The 24,410-nt window shown below is 43.5% G+C and overlaps 1 protein-coding gene across 5 annotated transcripts in view; it reads right to left on the minus strand.

The window, feature by feature from the left end:
- Positions 1-3,053: 3,053 nt before the first annotated feature.
- PM20D1 (peptidase M20 domain containing 1) overlaps positions 3,054-24,410 on the minus strand; it is a gene marked incomplete at its 3' end in the record, with an annotated part of 30,689 nt that continues 9,332 nt past the window's right edge. Inside the window, exons 10-14 of one of the 5 annotated variants that reach the window (XM_081025603.1) lie at positions 23,309-23,380; positions 17,682-17,850; positions 15,465-15,564; positions 14,119-14,243; positions 9,741-9,911 (exon numbers count right to left, since the gene is read on the minus strand). In XM_081025603.1, coding sequence (XP_080881729.1) covers positions 14,120-14,243; positions 15,465-15,564; positions 17,682-17,850; positions 23,309-23,380 — 465 coding nt within the window. Of the gene's footprint in view, positions 3,190-8,397; positions 9,912-12,597; positions 14,244-15,464; positions 15,565-17,681; positions 17,851-23,308; positions 23,381-24,410 lie in introns of those variants that run through there. The other 4 variants (XM_081025604.1, XM_081025602.1, XM_081025601.1 and 1 more) reach the window with 4 other exon arrangements.

Here is a 24,410-nt window from a genome sequence, read left to right on the forward strand (position 1 = left end):
TTCCCATCTCGCCTTTTACCACTTCCTCCCTGGGGTATCTCCACCTCTCTAACGCAAACTCAGTACCAGTTCTCTTTGGGATGTTTTTGTACAGGAGGTGTGACCTCCCCGACAAAGGAACCGCCACCCTTAGGTTTTCCCCTCTTGCCAGTGGAACCTGTGACCAGTGGTTCCTTCCTGCCCTTTTCCTCCCGGAAAGTGGCTCAGGGGGCATTGGAGTGTGACTCCAGACCCCTGGAGTAAAGGAGAGAACACACAACAACCTAAGCAGGTAATTCCTTTGGACAAGGGTAACAAACACAGACAACTCGGCCCCACCCTTCCACTCCAGTATTTAGGGTTATTCCAGTTTAGCTGCTGGGACATTTGCGTCAAAGGCTTGCAGACTCATAGGACCTAGTAGAAAAAATGTCAGTGTCTTAGAACCCCAAATTTGGCTTCTAACACTGGTCTCTTTGCCTGTAGACAAAAGTAGATGCTGTACTGGGAAACATTGGGCTTCACCCCAAAGGATCCATTTTTGAATAGGGGGTGTAGGGTTTGGTAGAGCATTAACGCTGACTGACATACCTGGAGAGTTTTCAGTCAGCGGTTGGAGACAATTCCTGCCTTGCTCCCTTCAGCAGTCCTCGTGCCCCCTTTTAATCTAGTCACAGCTCAGCCACCTGTATGTAAAGATCTCCCTATCCTTTTCCCATCTTCCTTTTCCCCCCAGCTGAGAACAGTTCCCCTCTCCTGTTTTTCTTTGTAAATGAATCAAAGCATACTAGACATGGGAAAGTGCACAAAGCCTTTTTGTACTAGTCAAGTTATGATACAGCGAACATACCCATATAACCACTACCCAGATCAAGAATTAGATCATTACCTGCACCCCAGAAACCCTCCTCAGGTGCCCTCCCAGTCACTACTCCACCCTCCTTCCCAAAGGTAACCTCTATCTAACACCACAGATTAGTTTCGTCTACTTTTGAACTTTATATAAACGAAACTGTTTAGCAGGTATTATTTTGTGCCTGGTTTCTCTCAATATTATGTTTGTGAAATTCATGCATAACATTGTGGTTGCAATAGTTCATTCACTGTCATTGCTGCACAGTATGCTATTAGATGAATATACCACAATTATTTATCTGTTATTCTGTCACTGAACCTTTGGGTTGTTCCCAGGTTGGGGTTCTTATGAATAATGCTGCTATAACAGTTTTCTGTCCTTTGGTAAATTTCTGTTGGACATATACCTAGAAACAGAATTACCAGGTCATCGAGTAGGCATATATTTGCATGTTCATAAATGCTACTAAATTTTCCAAAGTGCTAATGTTAATTTACACTTCAGCCATCAGTATCTTAGCTCTCTCATTGCCCCACATCCTCGTCAACACTTGGTATTGACAATCTAAAAAGATTTAAAATTTTTAGCCATTTGGGTGGGCGTGTAGTGGTATCTCATGGTGGTTTAAATAAGATAACCAATGAGCTTAAGCACCTTCTCATTTATTTATTTGCCATTGGTATATCTGTTTAAGTGTTTTGTGTTTTTGGGGGTCAATTTTCTCTTAGGCTTTCTGTCTAATTGCTTTGTAGGAGTTCTTTATACATATCTCAAATATGAGTTCTTTGTTGGTTACAGGTATTGCAAATATTTCTATGAGTGTACAAGTACAGAAGACCTCAGTTTTAGGGTCTTCTGAAGCCTCAGGGTCAGTGGTACAAGACTATATATTCTGTCTATTTTGATCACTAGTGTGTTTCCAGCTCCTGGTACTAATGAATGTGTTGAATGAATGAGATGGATGAAACTCATCCAAGTAGTTTGCCATGTGTTGTGCTGATCCCTACGGTCAAACACCAAGAAGGGCTGGAGGAAGCAGATTTCCTCCCAACCCAGACAGCTGTGACCTTGGGAAGGGGAAGACACCCAGCCCTTCCCAACTGAAAAAGCAGAAATAGCTAGAGTCTGTGAAGAGAGAAGCATGGATATAGGGAGTGGAGGTCACAGATGAAAAGACAGGAGCTAGCAGCAGGTAGCAAGCAGCCTGCCAGATGCTTCAGAAAGAGACTCAGTTGGGGTGGCGGGGATTGTGGTGTCAAGGAGACAGTGAGAGGGATCATCACAGTGGATCTTTATATGACAAGACACCCCAAGTTCATGTAGGCCCTCCTCCTACATCAAGACATACCCTCTCCATAGACACAGACAATAGTTTAGTGGTTACCAGAGGTTAAGGGGCAAGGGGGTGGGAGATGAGAGTAAGGGGGATCAAATATATGGTGATGGAAGGAGAACTGACTCTGGGTGGTGAACACACAATGGGATTTATAGATGATGTAATACAGAATTGTACACCTGAAATCTATGTAAATTTACTAACAATTGTCACCCCAATAAATTAAAAAAAAAAAAAAAAGACATACCCTCTCTTAAAGCTTGTTAGCCAAAGAGCACATCTAGCCTTAGAAATACTTTTCCCTTTCTGAGGGAGGTCCCTTTAGTTGCAGGGTTTTATCCATTTTTTTCTTTTTCTTTTCTTCTTCTTTTTTTTTTACCAGACATCATGGCTTTAACTTCCTCATGGCCTGTAATGTCCATCGTGAAGATGGAAAACCGTTAAGTCACTGCCAGCCCTTTCTTTTCCAGGAAGTCTTTCCCCAGGTATGTTGCATTTTACAGCATTTTTCTGTTACTGTCTTTCTCTCTAGTGTCCCCTCCTCCTCTTTCAGTTATACTTGCTACCATGTCAGAAATCTCTGACCAACCCCCTTGCAACACCCTAACAAATTCACAGCATCCCTTCCCCAGGTCCACCAGAAGACAATGAGGCTAGTTGTAGCTCCAGAATTTTCTATATAGGATGAGCTTGGGGTAGCAGTCTAGTTGGAGAAAGATGAGATGTGTGATGAAATGGCTTTTGTGTAGCAAGCACAGTGTTTTCACTTAGAATATGAGGTTATTGGTGGAGGTGGAAGATTTGGGGGAAGAGAGAGGTACTGATTACTGCCAGGAGCCTGTGGAGAACCTTGAGGGCAGTACCTCTGTGGGGCAGCCTTCTTCAGTCTTGCTTGGTGCTTTTCCTAATATATAGTTCATTTTGCCTCCATCCTGAGGTCCACCAGGCCCCATTGCTTTCCTTCACGGATAGCTGCTGTCTACCAATGGCTTCTCCATGGACCAACTGGATACTCATCCTGAAATGTAATAAATTTCCAGAGCCCTATAAATTCTGGATCCCTGACTAGCATAGTATAGTCACAAGACTAGCCTGATGTGGCTGGAAACTTTTCTGTCTTTTGTTTCTCCTGGGAAAGGGTACCCCCCTCCCATTTTTCCCCTTGCTATAACTCCTCCCCTGCTATCTCCCTCTCAGAGGTCAACTTCTTTCCTGCTACCCAGAGCTGAGGTGATATCCCCTTCCGGCTTCATTCAGTCCTCGGAGGATGTAGTGATGGGGGTGGGATGGGGAAGTATGGCCATCTGTGTTCAGAGCTAGCTGCTCTCACTACTGTCTGTGCTTCTAACAGATCTCCTCTTTCCCAACGGTCCCTGGATTCCTTCCCTGAGATTCCTCTAGCAGGATGGTTCCAGGTATTTTGGAGCTGTAGTTCTGAAATTACTGGGTATATCTGGGAAGCCTTAGCAGCAAGCAAAATAGTCTGGTGAATATAACTGGAGGTAGAGAAGTCATCTTTGAGAGACAGAGTGGAAAGTGCCACAGCTTTGCAATCACATGGGTCTGAATCTATCTATGCTCAGCCACATGAGGTGTGTGACTTTGGGCAAACTGCTCTATATCTGAGCTACATCTGTGCAATGGAGATACTACCCCCTTTCTCAGACATGCTGTGAGGGTTAGTGGTAATACCACATTTGGAACATTTCCTGCACATAGTAGGGATATTTTGATTTCACTGAAAAAGAAGAGCCACAAACAGGGACTAGGCATCTGGAAGGGGCAGCCCAGGTTCTCTGGGACTCATACTGAAGCCTAGACTTCATAGTGTGAGGGCACTCCTAAACGCAAAGGGTTAAAGATGGGCAGTGTCCACACGTGGAGGCCCGTGGGGAGCTAATCTGAGGAGCAGCATCCCCGTAGTGACTCATCAGCCAATGACAGTAAGCTTTATCTTTCCAGAGCCAGGGTGCAAGAAGATTGTATTTAGCAAACCATATTATCTAGTTTCAACCAGCCCTCCGTGTTTACTGCCTTTTGATTATCCACTAGCTCAGGGTTTCCTAAACTGGCCTGGTCATAGGAATCACCTGTAGGTACTTGTTTTAAAATATAGATTTCCAGGCCTCTCTCCTGGAAATTGTTTCCAAAGATCTGGGGCTGGGCCAGGAAATCCACCCTTTTAATTAGTGCCACACATGACTCCCATAATCTAGCCAATTTGGGGAACAGTGCCTCAATTTGGTGGTTCTCAACCAGGGCTGCATATGAGAACCTCCTGGGGTGCTTTAACAAAAATAGATCTTTGTCATTCGAGGCAGCATTGATCTTTATCTGAGAAGGCTCTGACAGTCTTCAAAGACACGGAGATGCTTCAAGTGAATCTTCCTATATGAATTTATATATTAACTCACTTAATCCTAATAATTACCCTATTAAGTAGGCTGTTGCAATATAACAGGTCAAAATCAAGTCAGTGGGTTGGAAAAAGGTAGACGGATTAAAAAGTTTAGGTTAGTCATTAGGGAAGTGCAAATCAAATCACAGTGGGGTACCACTTCACATCTACTTGGTTGCCCCTAAAAAAAATAAAGAGCAAAAAACAGAAAATAAGTGTTGTCGAGGATGTGGAGAAATGGGAACCCTTGTACAGTTGCTGGTGGGAATGGAAAATGGTGCAGCTGCTACCGAAAGTTTGTTGTTTCCTCAGAGTTAAACGTAGGATTACCATATCACCCAGCAATTCCACTGCTAGGCATGTATCTAAAAGAATTAAAAACAGAGGAGAAAGTCATTCTACTTAGAGGAAACAGAGTGAAATGGCAGGCAGGCAAGGGAGAATGTGGCAGTTTCAGGGAACAGCAGATGATTCAGTATATGGCTGGGTACCTGTAGAGAAGTAAAGGGTAAAAGACGGAATGGTAGTCTTTGATGATATGAAAAGTTACGTAGCTTAGGACTCATTTTACAAGCACTTATTTTATGTGTTGGTTTTGTTTCGCCAACTAGATTACAAGGTCCTTGAGCCCAGAAACTTCATATTTTACAATTTATATTAATTTTTTAAATGTCTTATGTTTTAAAATTTCTGTGATGTTTGTTGACACATACTAATTTTTTTAAGACTATTTTTTTTAAAGCATGGTTTTATGTTTACAACATAATTGAGAGGAAGGCACAGAGATTTCCCATAAACCCCCTACCTTCATTTATGAATAGCCGCCCCCATTATCAACATCACTCAGCAGAGTGGTACATTTTCCATCAAGGATGAACCAATATTGACACATCATAATCACCCAAAGTTTATAGATTACCTTAGGGTTCACTCTTGGATGTACATTCCATGGGTTTGGACAAATGTATAATGATATATATTTATTATTGTAACATCATAGAGTGTTGTCACTGCCCTAAAAATCCTCTGTGCTCTGCCTATCTATAGTCCCCTCCCCACAGCCATTGATATTTTTTCTGTCTCCATAGTTTTGTCTTTTCCAGAATGTCATACAGTTGGAATCACACCGTATGTAGCCTTTTCAGATTGCCTTCTTTCACTTAGTAATCTACATTTAAGTTTCCTCCATGTCTTTTCATTGCTTGATAGCTCTTCTTTGTTATCACTGAATAATATTGCACTGTCTGGAGGCACCACAGTTTATTTATCCACTCACCTACTGAAGGATATCTTGGTTGCTTCCAAGTTTTGGTAATTATGAATAAAGCTGTTATAAATATACACATGTAGATGTAAGTTTTCAACTCCTTTGGGTAAATATCAAGGAGCACGATTGCTGGACTGCATAGTAAGAGTATGTTTTAGTTTTGTTAAGAACCCACCAAATTGTCTTCCAAAGTGGCCCTACCATTTTGCATTTCCACTAGCAATGTATGAGTTCCTGTTGCTCCACATCCTTGCCGGATTTTGGTGTTATCAGTGTTTCAGATTTTGGTCATTGTAATAAGTGTGTGGTGGTATCACATTGTTGTTTTAATTTGCATTTGCCTGATGACATATGATGTGAGCAGTTTTTCATATGCTTATTTACCATCTGAATATCTTTGGTGAGGTGTCTGTTAAGGTCTTTGGCCCATTTTAAAATTGGATTGTTTTTTTCTTACTGTGGAGTTTGAAGAGTTTTTGAACGTTTTGGATAACAGTTCCTATCAGATGTGTCTTTTAACATTTGAATTTTTTTAAATTAATTAAATTTATTGGGGTGACAATTGTTAGTAAATTTACATAGATTTCAGGTGTACAATTCTGTATTATATCATCTATAAATCCCATTGTGTGTTCACCACCCAGAGTCAGTTCTCCTTCCATCACCATATATTTGTAACATTTGAATTTAAACGTACAAATTTGATTCTTCTTCCTTGATCAGACCCTTAGATATTGAGTCTCATTCACTCTCCTAGCATCAATTTACAGTGCTATGTTAATGACTCCCAAATATCTTTGTCTTAGATATTTTTTCTGAGCTCTAGACTTGGATGTCTCAGCACTTTCAACCTGTTATATCCAAAATGGAGCTCATCATCTCCTAGATATTTCTCCTTCTTTAGTCTTCCCCATCTCAGTAAATGGAGTTAATCTCCTATTTGCTCAAGTTTACCATTTTTGACTCCTTCCTCTACTTCCCCCCCAGCCCACCACCCATCAGTCACCAAGTGCCATCCATTGACTCCACCTCCAACTTTTTTGATTGATTTTTTTATTGAAGTAAAATTCACATAACATAAAATTAATTCACATAACATAAAATTATAGCATACAATCTATTGGCATTTATTATATTCGGTGTTGTACAACCATCATCTCTATTTAGTTCCAAGACATTTTCATCACCCCAAAAGGAAACTTCTTACCCATTAAGCAGTCACTCGCAATTCCCCCCGTCCCCTAGCTCTGGGCAACCACTGGTCTGCTTTCTGTCTCTATGGACTTCCCTATTCTGAACATTTCATATAAGTGGGACCATACAATAGGTGACCTTTGTGTCTGGCTTCTTTCAGTACACATAAGTTTTTCAAGGTTCATCCATGTTGTAGCATGTATGAGTACTTCATTCCTGTTTATGGCTGAATAACAGTCCATAGTATGTATAGACCACATTTGTTTATCTGTTCATCTGCTGATGGACACATGGGTTGTTTCTACCTTTTGACTATTATGAATAGTGTGCTATGAGCATTGGTGTATAAACTTTTGTTTGAATACCTGTTTTCAATTCTTTTGAGAATATACTTAGGAGTGGAATTGCTGGGTGATACAGCAGTTCTATGTTTAACTTTTTGAAGAACAAACTGTTTCTGCAGCAGCTGCACTATTTTACATTCTCACCAGCAAATGTATAAGGTTTCCAATTTCCCCCTTACCAACACTTGTTATTTTCCTTTTTTTTCCCTTTGATTATGGCCAACCTAGGGTATAATTTTGCAGTTTTATTTGCATTTCCTTAATGATTAACCTAAATAATTTTTTAATCCACTGAGCCTTCTCCAGTCCACTGACTTGATTTTTCAACTGTTATATCACAGTGGCATACCTCATAGGTTAATTATTAGGATTAAATGAGTTTCTTATGTGAGTTACGTATATCGTTTTGGATATCACAGGGTATATAGGAATCACTATATAAATGTTAGAAAGAAGGAATAAAAGGAAGAACAGATCGGAAAGATGGAAGGAAGGAAAGAAGGAAGAAACAACCTCTTACCTATTCTTCCCTTTCCTATTGTCCGTAAGTGAAAGCCCTGACTTACAAGGCCCAAACAGGTCTCCTTTCAGTTTCCTGAAGGTATCATGCTATCATTTGCCTCATAGTCTCTGTGCACTCTATCTTTCTCTGGCACCCTCCCCTCAACTCTTTGACTTGTTAACTCTTATTCAATCTTAAAAAAATTTTTAAAAAAGTTTTAATTACAGCGACGTTCAATATTATTAGTTTCAGGTGCACAGCACAGTGGTTAGACTTTTATATAATTTATGACGTGATTCCCCCAATAGGTCTAGTACCCACCTGGCACCATACATAGTTATTACAATATTTTTGACTCTGTGCTATACTTTACATCCCCTCATGACAATTTGGAACTGCCAATTTGTACTTCTTAATCCCTTCACCTTTTCCACCCTCCCCTCTGGCAACCATCAGTTTGTTCTCTGTATCTATGAATTTGTTTCTGTTTTGTTTGTTCATTTATTTTGTTCTTTAGATTCCACATATAAGTGAAATCATATGGTATTTGTCTTTATCTGTTTGAATTATTTCACTGAGCATAATATCATCTAGGTCCATCCATGTTGTTGCAAATGGTAAGATTTCATCCTTCTTTATGGCTGAATAATATTCCATTGTTTATATGTTCCACATCTTTTTTACCCAATAGTCTACTGATGGACACTTAGGTTGCTTCCACATCTTGGCTATTGTAAATAATGCTGCAGTGAACATAGGGATTCATACATCTTTTCAAATTAGTGTTTTGGATTTCTTTGGATAAATACCCCAAAGTGGGATTTCTGGGTCATATGGTAGTTCTATTTTTAATTGTTTTGAGGAACCTCCATACTGCTTTCCATAGTGGCTGCACCAATTTACAATCTCACCCACAGTGCACAAGTGTTCCCTTTTCTCCACATCCTCACCAACACTTGTTTGTTGATTTATTGATGATCGCCATTCTGACAGGTGTGAGGTGATATCTCATTGTGGTTTTAATTTGCATTTCTGTGATGATGAGTGACGTTGGGTTGGCATCTTTTCATATGTCTATTGGCCCTCTGTGTGTCCTCTTTGGAGAAATGTCCTATTCAGGTCCTCTGCCCATTTTTAAATTGGATTATTTGTCTTTTTGGTGTTAAATTGTATGAATTTCTTACATGTTTTGGATATTAAACCCTTATTGAATACATCATTGGTGAATATCATCTCCCATTCAATAGGTTTTTTCATTTTGTTGGTTTCCTTTGCCGTGCAAAAACTTTTCAGTTTGATTAGTCCTATTTCTTTATTTATTTCTCTTGCTTCCCTCGCCTGAGGAGACATAGCCAAAAAAATTCTACTAAGAGTAGTGTCAGAGAGTTTACTGCCAATGTATTCTTTTAGTTTTATGGTTGCAGGTCTTACATTTAAGTCTTTAATCTATTTTGAGTTTATTCTTATACATGGTGTAAGAAGGTGGTCTCATTTCATTTTTTGGCATGTATCTGTCCAGTTTTCCCAATATCATTTATTGAAGAGACTGTCTTTACCCCACTGTATATTCTTCCCTCCTTTGTCATAGATTAAATTGACCATGTAGGTCTGGGTTTATTTCTGGGCTCTCTATTCTGTTCCATTGACCTATGTGTCTGTTTTTATGCCAGTACCATGCTGCTTTGATTACTATAGGTTTGATTAATACAGTTTGATATCAGGTATTGTGATACCTCCAACTTTGTTCTTTCTCAAGATTGCTGTGGCTATTTAGGGTCTTTTACAGTTCCATATAAATTTTAGGACTGTTTGTTCTAGTTCTGTGAAAAATGCCATTGGTATTTTGATAGGGACTGTATTGGGTAATACTGAAAAAAAATTTATTTTTTAATTTTTATTGGGGAATACTGGGGAACAGTATGTTTCTCCAGGGCCCATCAGTTCCAAATCATTGTCCTTCAGTCTAGTTGTGGAGGGCGCAGCCCAGCTCCAAGTCCAGTTGCCGTTTTCAGTCTTTAGTTTCAGGGGACACAGCCTATGGATGGGAAGTGAACCAGCAACCTTGTTGTTGAGAGCCCGCATTCTAATTAACTGAGACATCCAGCCACCCCTCCAGCAGATCAGTGGCAGCTTGTTGTCTTCAATCTAGTTGTGGAGGGCGCAGCCCACCATCCCATGTGGGAATTGAACCGGCAACCCTGTTGTTCAGAGCTTGAGCTCTAACCAACTGAGTCATCGGGCCACCCTGGAAATTTTAACAATGTTAATTCTTCCTATCCATGAGCACGGTATATACTTTCACTTATTTGTATCTTCTTCAATTTCTTTTTTCAATGCTTATAATTTTCCAAGTATAGATCTTTTACCTCCTTGGTTAAGTTTATTCCTAGATTTTTTTTTTTTGATGCAATTGTAAATGGGATTATTTTCTTAATTTCTCTTTCTGATAGTTCACTATTGGTGTATAAAAATGCAATTGATTTCTGAATATTAGTTTTGTATCCTGCTACTTTACTGAATTCATTTATCAGTTCTAATAGTTTTTGCTGGACTCTTTAGGGTTCTCTGTATATTGCATCACTCTTATTCAATCTTGAAGTCTTAGCTTATTCATGGCCTCCTCACCACAGAGGACTTCCTGATTTCCCAGCCCAGGTACAATGGGATATATAAAATAAGACCTTATCTCTTAGATCTGGGCAAGAGAGCCCCTGCCCTGGGCTTCTTGCTTTAGAAGGTACCATATATTACAACCATAAAAAAAAATTAAATCTATTAAAGCCCAGGGGTGTTTCTGTCACTTGGGATTCAGTACTCAGCACAGAGCAACTGGTCACCCTAAACACATACTCTTGAGACTAACACAGTTCAGGCTTTAGAGAAACAATTCTTCATATATCTTGCCCTATGTTTTCAGAAAAAAAAAAATACATCTGAACACTGAAATTTTGTGGCTTATGTCAGTGTGAACTTGGAGACAGACATGGTTTTGAAGTGCAGGGAGGAACTGAGCTATTAAAGTGCTTAGGTAAGAAAAAAGAAAATTGACTTGTCAAATCCTTCCTCTCAGGTAGCATGACTACAATAGATTCCTGTATGACATGTTATTTCCCAGTAGTGTTGAACATTCATTTTCTTGTTCCTTTTTGATTTCCAACTTCTGGTTCTGGAAGTACTCATAAATTAGTGTAGTTATTTGCAACATTGCACATGGTGGCTGAGGAACACTTTTATATTTGTAGGTCTAGATGTAACATATATGAAACATGATACTTATCCTCTTAATTGGCAACTACATGGACATTGAACACTAAAATTGTAAATAGTTTTGTTTTTATAAAAATATTTAATTAGATTTAAAATTTCAAAAAATTAATAAAGTGTTTAGCTCTTCAGTAGGAACTTTGTGATCTACAAAGCACAGCTCCCTTGAGTCTCCTTCAGTCTCTTCCTATTATCTCCTCTGGAAAAAAATAATACTGGATCTAGAATGTCAAGTTTTTTTAGCAACCCAATTTCAAAATCAAGGGACTCCAGCCAAACTTTATTCCTTTTCTTTCTTATTCTCTTTGCTTATGAATATTTTGTTTTCCTTCCAACCTTAGGGAGTGAGTATAAGAATCCTGAGCTAAGTGCTTGATGGCGGTGTAGGGTGTACCTTTGATTGACTGCTGGAGTTCCCCAAGGTAGATTTGGGGAGTAGTAAATGGATGGGGGTAGGGGTTGAGGAAAGTCCCAGATCGCTTGCCCCATCCTGCCCAGAGTCTTAGGGCTCATGTTGTCCTAGCCTGGCCAGCACTTTCAGCCACTCTCTCCAGAAAAGCCTCCAGGGCCATAGGGCTGCAGTGTCTGTGTTCTCAGAGCCAGGATTTGGAGTAGTTCCCTCTCAAGGGCTCTTCCTTCCCACTCTGGGACTCAGATGACTATCCTTTCTGATGCTAGAAGAGAGTGTGAGAACAGATGGGGACCAGGTCCCCTGCTTATTCTTTTCCTAGTTATCTCATGGATCTTTAGAGACCTGGCTGTCCCGAAACTCAGAGAAGGGAGAAATGCTGAACCTAGGAGCTGGGGCTGGGGGTGGTAAGAAATGGTGGCAAAGGGAGAGTGACATAGACAGCTTGAGCTAAGAACTAAAACTACAGTAGGACAGCCTTTGTCTTTGAGATTGCCCTGGACCAGAATGAATGAGCCACAAACCACAGGTTCTTGGGACAGACAGTGCAGTGCAATTGAAAAAGCATTGAACTTGGGGATTTTTGACCTGCTTTGGAATTCTGGTGCTGCCTCCTAAGAACTATGTGATCTTGGGTAAATGACTCCTCTGAGTCTCAGTTTCCTCTTCCGTATAATTAGCATAGGCATTGAATTCAGGTAGACTCTGCCCCTAACATCTGCATGACCTTAGACAAATACTTAACCTTTGAGTATCCAGCTGCTTCTTCTGCAATATAGGGCCAATAATACCTTAGAGTTGTTGCCAGGATTAAATAAAATAATCAATGGGAAGTAGGTTCCATCAATAACTTAGCATCACGGAGTAAGAGTGAGTTCGGGGCCAGGTGACATGGGTTAGATGTCTAACGCCCAGCTACATAGACGTGTAACCTCTCTGAGAACCCATTCCTCCCCCGTAAGAAGGGGTAACAGCACCTTCTTCACGGGGCTCTTGTTGGGATCCGACGAGATAAGGTGTCTGAAAACACTCAGTTATAGCTCTGTATAAATGTGAAGGATTATTTTTGTTCTTGAACTCACTCTTAAACAAAGGCTGAATAAGTACTGAATTGGCCAAAAAAGGGAAGGTGAGGAAAGGAATGTGAATCTTAGGGGCAGTAGCAAAAAAGCTCAAATAATCCCAGCACTGTGTTTCTAATACTTTTCATTAAGCCTGAGCTCCAAGGAATAGATTATAGCCATAGGAGGGAGGTAATGAATTGGGGTCAGGAGAGGGTCGAAAGTTGTGAGAAGGGAAAAGGTGCCTATTGCTGTCAAACCCCAGGAGGGCATGGAAGGTCCTTGTCTGGTCAGCAAAGAAAGGGGAAGCCTCTCAAGTCCCAGCTCTCTCTGTTTCTCTCTCCGTGACCTCAACAACCTTGTGATCCACAAAGCACAGCTCCCAGCCTTGAACCAAGAAATGCTCCTTTCCAATGCCCCTTACCTGGCAGCTACTGAGCACATTCAAGTATGCTCAGGGTTGGATTCCAGGAAAAGACAGGAGCTCTGCCATCTGTCTCCTGAGGGAAGACAACTTGCTCCTCCTCATGCCCCACAAGCCACAGCAGAGGTCTTCAAGCCAGTTCCCTCCTCTGCCCCATGCCTTTCACTTCCCTTTGATAAGTCGGAACCAGGATGTGAGGCCAGCGCCAGGGCCCTGTTGGTCCTGGGCTTCTCTGAGAGACTGTATCATGAGTGCCCTTCCCTGGAGATCCCAGCCCATAAGAGGTGCCACAGAAATATTTCCACACATTAATGCCTTCTGGGGAAGGACAGCAACAGCAGGTGGCAGGAAAGGGCAGGGAGGGAGCAAAGCCTAAGGAGCCCTTGGGAGGAGCCTAAGGACAGAGACTGTTCTCCAGGCTCCAGAACCTAGAGGTTTGGGATTCCTCCAAAGCCCGCTGCCCTTTTCACCCCTCAGTGACCAGCTGAAGCTGCATAGATCACTTTATTTGGCCAATTGTTGTGGTAATTAAGGTAGTATCACATTTGACTAAGTCCTATAGAATAAATTGAAGGGTGGGGGCAAGATGCAGGGGCAGGAGAGGAGAGATGAAGAGCCAGCTATGTAATCCAAGAAGAGAGGGGGGGAAACCGAAAGGAAGTTACAGCAAGAAGAAATATATAAGCCACAGAGAAGTAGCCTGGCAAGAGTGCCCTACATAAAATAGTTCCAGCAGGTAACACCTGGTTAAGGTTTTCCAAATCTGCACTTGGTAAGTCAGGCCTGGGGTCTGGAGCAGTTAAATAACCAGCATAAGACAGACAAACCAGATAACTTCTAAGACAGGGACAAAAGGCAGAAAAAGCGGGTCAGTTGAGCATGGATATGTTGGAAGGAAGGGAGAAGCAAGATTCCTGCTGGGCCTCCCTGACTCCTTGGCCTTGTTTTTGGGTGAATTTAGGAGTGACCAAGATAGATGGGAGTGTATTACAACTTTGGGTTTTGACTCAAAGTTTTGTCAACATTGGTTTCCCCCTGGGGTTAGTCTTGGCCCACGGGGAGGCATCCCCCCATTCAGTTGGACCTCATAATTCATGCTGGTGAGGAGCCCGCTCCAGGTCTGTGTCAGCATTTTGGATAAATTCAAAGATGAATTTCACCTGGTTCTCATAGGCTTGGACTGAGATTTTCTCGTTGAATCCATGAATGCTGAGGAAGAGATTTGGGGAAGAGAGGAGAGAGCCCACTGCTGAAGCACAAGTGTTATTACAGAGCACTGCCCCCCACTCCATAACCCCCTGAAGCCACTGGCCTCTGACCCTCCAGGGGTAGGTAGCAAGGTGGGAGATGCCATTTGTAAGAAGTGAAGTTTTATATGACATATTGGTCATGTTTCTGAGATCTGTTCCCACGGCAAAGAACAGTAAGGGTAAATAATAGAAAATCCCTGAGGAATTCAAAATCATCTCCTGGTCTGGAATCACTCAAATAATTTCTCCTCTGAGGGGAAATGATCTTTCTAATTCTCTTTCTCTTAGGTCAGGGTCCCCAGCGAGACTTATCTCTAAGCCAGCGCTACTCCCACCCCCATCTTCACATTACTAGAGGCACAAGGGGGACAAGAAGAGCGACTGCCCAGGGTAACTATGGGATTCTCTACTTCACCTAGGGACTTTACTATCACATCTCATGCCCACAACCTGCCTCCACACAACATAACATAACACCACACAACACACAACAGAACTACACATGTAACTTCAAAGATGAAAGGAAATAAAGAGTAGCTACCTGTCCCTCCATTAAAACAAGCCAAAAAACAAACAAACAAACAAACCACATTCTGTTGGCAACTGACTTGTTGTGGGGAAATCAGGTCTGGATATGACAAGGAGCAGAGAGGTAAATGAAAATTATCCCTCCACACCCCAGATTTAAAATTTGCTGAAGAACTCACAAAATAGTGATTCACGCAGCAGTTAAAATGGGTGATCATGTCTTAGATTCCTATCGTGTGTTTTCTTCTGAGAATTCAAAGCACATGCCCACCTTTGACTTCACCTGTGTCTGCATTTTACTGAGTGGTAATCAAGAACTCTGGAGTCTCCCCTTTTTGGGGAGAAAATCAGATCCAGAGGGTAAGCACTCTCCCAAAGGGAGAAAGAGCTGGGATCAGCACCCAGGGTCCTAATTCCACCAGATTCTCTCCAATCATCTTCTTTATCTCCATCCCATGAGAAATAGTGGCCAATTCCCATCCATTCTGGGGAGAGGCAAGACTCTGGCAATGAGGAAAGCTGGCCAGTGGCTTCTACAATGTCTCCATTTTAGTTTGTGCAAGCCCTGGCCTTCCCCTATTCTATGGACTGTCAGGAGAAAGGGGTAGGAAAGGTACAGGTCAGCTGTATCAGGCCTGTTTTACTCACTCACCTACGGAAATCTTGAGGCTGCAGGTAGATGGGGTTGAACCGGTAGATGCCAGTGGTGAGGTTCACATAGTGTCGGCTGTCTGTGTTGGCAATACAAGTACCTAGAAAGGGAAGATCAAGAGGAATGGAGTTTTATGTGAGCAACCAAGCCAAGGAAGTGATGGGAGGTGGGCTGGCTGGTCACTGCAGAGCAAGGCCTGCGCCCTCCTGGGAACCGGCAGCTATGGATATTTGTCCTTCAGCTTAGCCATTCTCAGAACCTTACTGAAATACCATTTCAGCCAGAAACATGTAAGCTCCTCCTTATGGCATTAGTGAGATACTTCTCGAATGGTTCAAAGCTAAGTGTCCTCTCTCCATGGAGATCAGGGAGGCCAAGACCCTCATTTCATACACATAGTCAAGCTATTTTAGAAATCTAGATAGCCAAAAATCTAGATATCACTTCTTTATTGCCTTGACTTTCTTCTGTATCATCCTAGGTCAGAAATAAACACCCTCTGGTGAACTTTACTGTTATAAAATTCAATCCCCTTAAAGTGAAATATAACTTCCTGTTATTCTCACCCGCTGTCTTCTGGGAATCAAACCTCAGGTCTGGGAAGTCCCAGGGTACTCTTCAGTGTCCTATTTTTCTGAAACAGTTCATCCCACTCCCCAGCTGGGGCTGGGACTTGTCCCTAGTAGGAGTGTTCTTTGGGAAAAGACCCCTTGGAGCATCAACTAAAGTATGGTGGGATGATATGAGATATTAACTTGTCTTTTGTTTTATTTTCTACTGCTGGTTTCAAATGGGTAACTAGGCTCTTCTCAATTGCTTGCTTGAGGGATTTCTACCAGTTGATTGCTGCCTATCTTTTTCTGTAAGAGCCTAACTCTGTCGATGGGATTATAGCAGATGTCCCAAAAGGGAGAGGGTAGGGTAGAAAGCCTTTGAGGGCCAAGAGAGAATATGGGATGGTGAGGGCCAGGGTCCCTGGATTGTGGGGACCCAGGTCCTGTTCTGTTGCAGGAATGTGAGGAGGTGGCAGATTGCAGAGGGGATGGCTGCCTGCTATCTTCAGGGAGGTGGGATCTTAGGTCTAGAATCAAAGATCCCACTCCCCAAACAGGTCAGGGAATGAATCGGAGGAAATCTCCAACCTGAAGTGACCTTGTAGCTAGGACAATGGATGTCTCAGAGGTAACCACAAGGACCAATGACCTCTAGATAAGGGACTCCAATGTTATGTTGCTACATAAGACCTTGAGGGTCTGATTCAAGCTAGTGGTGATGGGGGTCCTTGGAGTCCTCAAAAATGTCTGAGGTTGAATTTCAAGGAGTGGGGATTACAGTCAGATTTAAGTTGATTAAAAATACAAGGCTGTGTTTTTCACGCCTGCGTTTGTGGATGTAGAATTTCACTGTAAGCTTTTGAAGCACCCATGCCAAGGAGAAGGGCAGGTCCTAAAGACGAGCTTATACAATGTTTGAGGGAACCCATAAATAACTAAACCTAGATAAAAGGAAACTGGACCCAGCTTTTAACATTAGAGCGTCTCCTCACATCATAGACTGACATCCTTTAATTGTGGCCAGCCGTCATCTGGTGTCAGAATCCCTGAGGGTAGTTGCTTTAAAGGCAGATTTCAGGGTCCTCTCCAGAGTTGGTAAACCCAAATCTTTGGGAATAGGTCCAGGTAATCTGCATTTTAATAAATTCCTTAGGGGACCCTCTTCCACTTTTAAATTTAAGAACCACTGTCTACGCAGTGTAGATAGGAAAGTATGTTGGAAGACTGGGGAAGGTGCATAGAGGCGTTGCTGTTGGCAGAACAGAAGGAGGTTAATGCAAAAGGTGTAGGCCAGGAGGTGTTGCTGGGCTTCCAACTCTGAACTCGGCTATTGATTGGAACCAGACTGGCGGGAACTTGGCCCTCTCTGTGGTTCCTCCAGAGGATGGGGAGTCTGGGCTGATCCTCTCCTCCATACTAGAGTGGCTGGCCTAGGTTAAGCAAGAACCCAGGCTTGCCTGACCTAATTTATTGTTTCCACTCCTTTCCTGTTTGCTCTCTCACTTCCACTCGGAGGGGAAAATACAGTTCCAGTCTCATCAGGAGGGGAAGCAGCCAGCTGTTTTCAGGCTGAACAGCTGGGGTGGGGGTGGAGCAGTGGACATTGGTTAGGAAAGAGTTCCAGCCCCCACCTCCCTCCAGCCACAGCTGATGAAGTCATTACCTGGGGCAACAATGTTGATTTCCGGGAAGACTGACGGTAAGGTCTGGCGGAGCAGCTGGTAGCCCAATGCCTGATCATCAGAGGGGCTGACAGGCAGGGGCTCAAAGGCACTCAAGACGTGGAACTGCACCCGGTCATCAGCCACAATGTTCTTGACTAGTTCAAGGACCTCCAGGGAGGAAGCAAAGGGGGTTCGATTTCTTATTGATCCGCTATCCAAGTACCATACGAATTCAAACCGTCCTGATTTCTCTCAAGCAAAGCAGATCTCTGGAGTAACAGAGGAGAGTCATTGTAACACTAGGACCTAATTTCAGCTGACTAGCTGTAGGAGATAGAAAAGCTAGGTCTTCCTGGAAAGCACTCTACAGCAAGGTTGATTTAGGCTACATGTTTGGGAGCCTGGCCTCACAGCCATGAGGCAGGTGGGGAGCTAGAAAATCAGGAAATACGTGTCTTTCCCCTTGGGTTGTGAGCCATGGGCTGGGTAATATTGTAGAAGAGTCAGCAGAATGCGAATCTCAAGGCAACAGGGCAGATGTGATGACCTCACTTCAACCCGGGATAGTCTCAGACAGGTGATGAACAGGTCACACACTTCGTTCCCCTCTCTGGGCATCCTTGCTTCCTGTTTGTAACCAACTGCACTGGAACCAGGAAGATGAGCTCAACACGGACAAAAAGTTAGGAGTTGGGGGAGTGGTAGTCAAGTTTTCTCTCTTTACCTCCTTTCCTCAGGAAGGAACCTGAGGAAGCTCCTAGAAAATTCAATCGCAATGACTAGAGCTGAATCCAGCAAAAGTTCTGGCAGGATGTAGACCAGACCCTAAGGATCAGGTCCCATGGAGCCATGTGGGAATGGCTCAGGGTGGCCCCCAAACCCGCCCAGCCAACCAGGGACAGTCCCAGCTATAGTCTCAACCCAGTTAATCAGCAGTTGCTTTAGGACTACCTCTGTTTTAGATAGGGGAGTGTCCCATAGTTGGGGATCACTTAAATGGGGGTCTTATCTCAAGGACACCCCAATTAGGTCAATATCCCCTAGAAACATGCTAGAAGCTGAGTCTGGAAAGAAAATGAGGATTTCTATTTCTGGCTTAGAAACCACCATCTGAGCCAAACCAAATTCCCTGCTTTTGGATTTTTGGGGGACTGGTCAACTCACTTAGAGCTTATTTTCACTCTAGCACTTATGTCCCAAATACTGTAATACACAGTATTGAGATAGTCTCAACCTCTGAGTTCATTTTCTATCTGTGATGTGGGTTGGAACCGTGTCCACTGCCCCCCCCGACCCAGATTACTTAAGTTCCTGCCCCAGAAACTGAAGAAGGCACACAGATTGGACCCCCTTCGTGAGAGGCCACAGAGCTCCATCTTCTCACTAGCTGCTAGGCTAGGGGTTCACCCCCCTCTTGACTCAAGGCAAGACCTACATCTACCACATTTCTGTGCTTTCAGTATCAAGAACATGACAGCCATGCAAGAAATGTTGGATACATTAAATTTAAAAGATGTGAACCAATAAAAATAATACCCAGAGTTGTCTTAATATGCAACTTGCCCAGGGTTATATAGTTAGTATTGCTGGGCTGGGTGTCTGAACCCAGTCTGTCTGACTTCACCCGGGCAATGCTTAACTGCTTCCAAAGTACACACAGGTTGAGGTAGTGAGGAGTAGAGCCAGCAAGAGGGTAGTGTTCATTTACGACAGATTCCTTAATGGTACAAATTTTGAGCCAGAATTTGAAGGTAGGATATGAAACTGATGGAGAAAAGGCAAGAGGCAGTCTGTCTGAACATGGAAAGGGGCATGCACATAAATTAAGGAGTGACACCAAACTTTGTGTCAGCCAAACTCAGACAGCCACTTATTGTTGTATGGCCTCAACCTCTCTGTGCTTCAGCTTGCTCATTGGACAACATGTAGATAACAGTAGCACCTACCGGGTAAGTGGTCATGACCGTTACTGGAATTAATATATGTCCTAATGTGCTTAGGCCAGTGCCTGACCTATAGTAAAGACTCAATAAGTGTTAGCTGCTATTTGCGTGTTTAGAATAGAGGGACCGCCCTGGGCAATAATCAGAGGTACGAGGATGTGACGAGGAGGAGGGGGTCAATGGTAAAGAGACTCCAAAGATTTCTTTAGAGTACATTAATCTCTCATTTCTCTAAACTCCTACAGTCCTTATAACACATTCCCATAACATTATGTTGTTCTTTGTTTTATGTGTGGATATATTTTCCTCTCAAATGGCTTGTAAATTTGTTGAAGTCAAGGACAATGGATACTTAAAAATTGGTAAGTCCAGCTTCCATCCTGCTGTAAGGCTGCTCATCAGAACACCCATGACAACTTGTCATCCAACCTGTGCTCGATCACTTACAGTGGCAGAGAGCTCACCATCACATGTTATATTCCATTCCACTTTTGAGCAACTCAGTTATGAATGTCTTCCTTATAATGAACTGAGTGAGATATGGCTTCCCGTAGCATCTAAACACAATTCTTTTTTTTTTTTTTGATATTGCACATACTCCACAGGATATAATAGTACTAGACACGTCATAAACACCCAACAGAATTTCACCTCTGTCAAAATAGATGCCCACGTTCTTGCTGCCTGAATGGTATTCCCTAGGTCTGTGCTCCTTCTCAGGTTTCAGTGTAAATGCCTCCTCCGAGGGGACTGGCCACTGTATTTAAAGATGCTCATTGCTCCACCCCCACCCCACAATCCCTTTGTGACACATCATCTTATAATTTTCTTCGTGGTCCTTCACCTCTGAAAATATAACCTTGTTCATTTATTTGACTACTCGCTTGTTGCTGTCTCTTCGCCACTAGAACATAAGCACTATTGGAATGGGAGTCTGGGCCGTCTTGCTTACCATTTTTCCAAGTGCTTAAAAGAATGTCTGCACCATAGTAGCCACTCAACAAACACTTGGGGAACACAGGAAGGAATCTTCTGTATTACACTGTAGATAGGTGGACATCCAGCCTCCGAGGAGCTCATTACCATCCAGGGCTCCATATTCCAAAACTCTCCTGTAAGTGATGGCTCCCTGAAGCATCTGCTAGTGGCCTTATTTCTATCCCTTGAGGCCCATTCAGGACAAAACTTCCCTTTCATGGGGTGTCCTGCTACATTTCTGAAGACTCTTGTTCCTCCTACATAGATAGACTATGGAGACCTTTCACCATCCACAACATGGGAAAGACCAGTTGAAGGTGGCGGAGGAGGTCTCTAGGAGCTATTTATTTTCCTGCAGGATCATCCCAGGGCTCTGTACCCATGGCCCTCAGACCAGCAGGGAGTGTCCCTGATGGACGGAACTGGGGCACAAGGGAGAGGAGTGACCGGGACAAAGGGTGCTGTGTGCTTTCAGCATGATGGAGGCTTTCCATTCCGCACGGGGCAGGTGGGCAGGATGGGGCTAGAGATTCGAGAGCTTTCATCAGATGGACCGGGAAGGAAGGCCACTGTGGCAGAGGACTAGAAAGGAGGGAAGAGTGCCAGAGCCTGCGGAGATGAAAGCCCCAGCTGCTGGAAACAGCCCTTAGAAAGGGCATGAAGTTAGAATGAGGCTGGAAAAAAACTGGTGGAAAGAAGCTCAATGAGGGGAATTCAGTGATTTCCGGGCCCCATAAGCCCCCAGGGAGAGGACAAATGTTGGCACTTGATGAAAAGCAGCAGTGCCCAGGGCTCACACCGGTCCCAGCTCCTCCCCGCCAGCCCCCACCCCCCCCACCGTAATGCTGGGCGACTCTAGGCAAGCTGTTAACCTGTTCCCTACCCTCTGCAATGAGGGTTGTGCCTCCCACCCTGTGTGACAAAACAAAAAACTTCCATGGGGAAGAACTTAGGGAGAAAGGACCACAGATGTCTAAGTGTGGCTGCCTCTTGACGATCTGTGCCAGAGACCCAGGAAACATCATCTGCCCCTAATTCTGCTTAATTCTGGAACGTATTATTCACCCGATAGTTGTTCAGTTGCCTCTTGATTTTTTTGAAGGATCAGATTTAGCTTTTGAATTCTTCGTAGCTCAACCTGGTGTTTAAAAAAAGCTGGCCTTTCCGGTAGATGTCAAACATTCTGTGTAACTTCTACTCACTCTTCAGCTTACAGATCAAATGTCACTTCCTCAGGGAAGCCTTGCCTGACCCCACACAAGGTCGGGTTCCTCGTTATATTCTCTAATAGCACCCAGTCCCTTTTTGTCATAGTGCTCATCACGGTTTGTCATTATACATCATTGTTATACATTTTAAGTTGATGTTTGTAGCAGACCATTGCAAGGCTCTGTCCTCAACCCTCTTCTCTCCTAACCATACACATTCTTCCCATGGGATTTTATTGACTCCAGAGGTTTCAGTTATGTTAATAGCCCTCCAGCCTGTATCTCCAGTTCATTCTCTCTCCAGACCTGGATCATGATGGTGCTGGTGGTGGTAATTTATAATTGCCTATTAATATGTTATAACCTTCTGAACCATTGTGCTTCTTCAGGAACTTGCTCTTTTTGAATTCCCATTCTTGGTAAAAGGCATCAGCACCGGGCCAACTACCCAGGTGAAAAACGTCGGAGCCACCCTGCCTTCTCTCACCCCACATCCATTATACATCACGTCCTGCTCAACCCATCTCTCTCACACACCTTTTGGGGGTACCCTCTTCTTTACCCCATGAGCATGGCCTCAGTTGAGACCTTTATATCCACGGCCTGAGATGCCACCACAGCTTCCTCTCTTCCTACTCTAGCATTCCTTCTGCATTGCCACCAGCTATACCTCCCTAGAAGCAAATCTGAGCAGATCACTGCCCTGTTTGAAGACCTCTGACAGTTCCCTCTGTCCACAGATGAGAGCCCAAACCCATTAGCACATCTGTCCACAGATGAGGGCTCAAACTCATCAGTATGACATAGAAGGCCTTGATCCCCAAACTACACCTCCATTTGCATCTCCCATCACTTTTCCCCAATCCACCCTACTCTTCAGCCTTACTTGACTTTAGTCTTACTCTGAATGCCTTACTTCTAGCAAAGTCCTATTTCTCCTTTAAATCCCAGCTCAAATTTCCAGTGGTCAGAAAAGACTTTCCTGACCCTCGGAAGTAGCATCAGTTCCCTTCTTTAAACTGGTCCTTATGGGCATTTGTTCACCCCAGATTGTTAAAATCATAGTATAGTGTGGCTTTGTGCCTGGTGAGCCTGTGGGTCTATGAGATAATTCTATGTGCTTTAAGCCTGGAACTAGTCTGCTAGATGTGTAATCTTGGACATGGTACTGACTGCTCTGTTGATCTGTGCCTCTGTTTTCCCATTAAGTGAGGATAAAACAGTTCCTGCCTCATCGGGTGGTTGTGAAGATTAAGTGAGTATATATACCTTAGGACAGCGCCGTACACAAAACAAGCCCAGTATGTCTGCTATGATTCCTATCATTTGTTAGTGTTCATCGTCTACCCCCGGACTCCAAGATCCCCCTAACATGGCCAAGTTCCTGGTACATAGGAAGCCTTTGAACCATGTTGGTTGAACAAATTAGAGCCTGGGCAAACCCCAGGCCATACCTCCCTGATACTGAACCAGTTGTCTGGAACATATAGTACATACCTCTTGAACGGTCTGTGCAGGGTGAATCCGGAAATTGACTGTGGCCTGGGCCACCGAGGGGATGACATTCTCCTGGAGGGAGAAGCACAAAGGCTGGCCTGAGCCAATCTCAAATCCACACACCTGATCCCTGCCCAGGAAATACCAATGACCACCAGTAGGGAGAGAGGAAGCTGATTTGATGTAAAGGGCCGAGGCTTAATTTTTTCAGTCAGCCCCCTTGTCTTCCCTGGGCCTTGACATGTGGTTATGTTCAGAGTTAGACGTGTGTCTCTGCTTTAGGGTAGAGCTTTGTGCTTCTTGGGGATCACAGGGAGCTGCTTAGAGCAAAAGTGCTTTCTTTGTGACCACCCAGACATCTCCGTTTTGGCCCTGGGCAGCGCCGTTGGCAGTCCTCTGTGCACACTGCCGTTCCCAGGGTGCCCGGGACCTTTGTGCAGGGGCAAGTGTTAGAGCTTACTCAGGACAGGGCATCAGCCGCCTCTGCAGGCCCCATTACTGCGAGTTCGATCCCTGAGGGGGATCATGATGGTGCTGGTGGTGGTTTTTCACATCCAATTATGAAATTTGACTCTATTCTTTGCCCGACAAGGAAGAACCCAGGACTAATTACAGAAGAGAGTTAAGCTATGGTGGGATTTTTTTTCCTTGGAGGCCATGAGAGAACAGACTCTCCAACTGCATATCTTTCTTCGAACTGGTATGGTGCAAAAAAGCACTAGGAAAACTGGGCTATTACAAGTTAGCTGTCTGATTTTGAACAAGTACAACTTCTTTGTGCCTCTATTTCTTAACCGGCAATTGGGGCAATAATTCTCATAGAGCTCTTAGGAGGATCAAATGGAGTAACAAATGTTAAAGTATTCTGGCCAGATAAAAACACCATTCAAATGCAAGGACACAGTACTGTTATTTTGGTGGACACTCTCGGCCTCTGGTGAAGACAGCTCAGCTCTGGCTGCCACACTGGACACTCCAGTCCGTTATGCCAGGAATGATGCTGAGGCACCATTCGCTCCCACTCAACCTGGGCTCCAGAAGAGCAGAGCTCCACAAGGCCACACTGGATTCTAGGGGGATGTGCTCCTTGAAGTTGTGTTGG

Source organism: Rhinolophus hipposideros (genome assembly GCF_964194185.1).
Source record: "Rhinolophus hipposideros genome assembly, chromosome: 19".
Classification (NCBI taxonomy): domain Eukaryota; kingdom Metazoa; phylum Chordata; class Mammalia; order Chiroptera; family Rhinolophidae; genus Rhinolophus; species Rhinolophus hipposideros.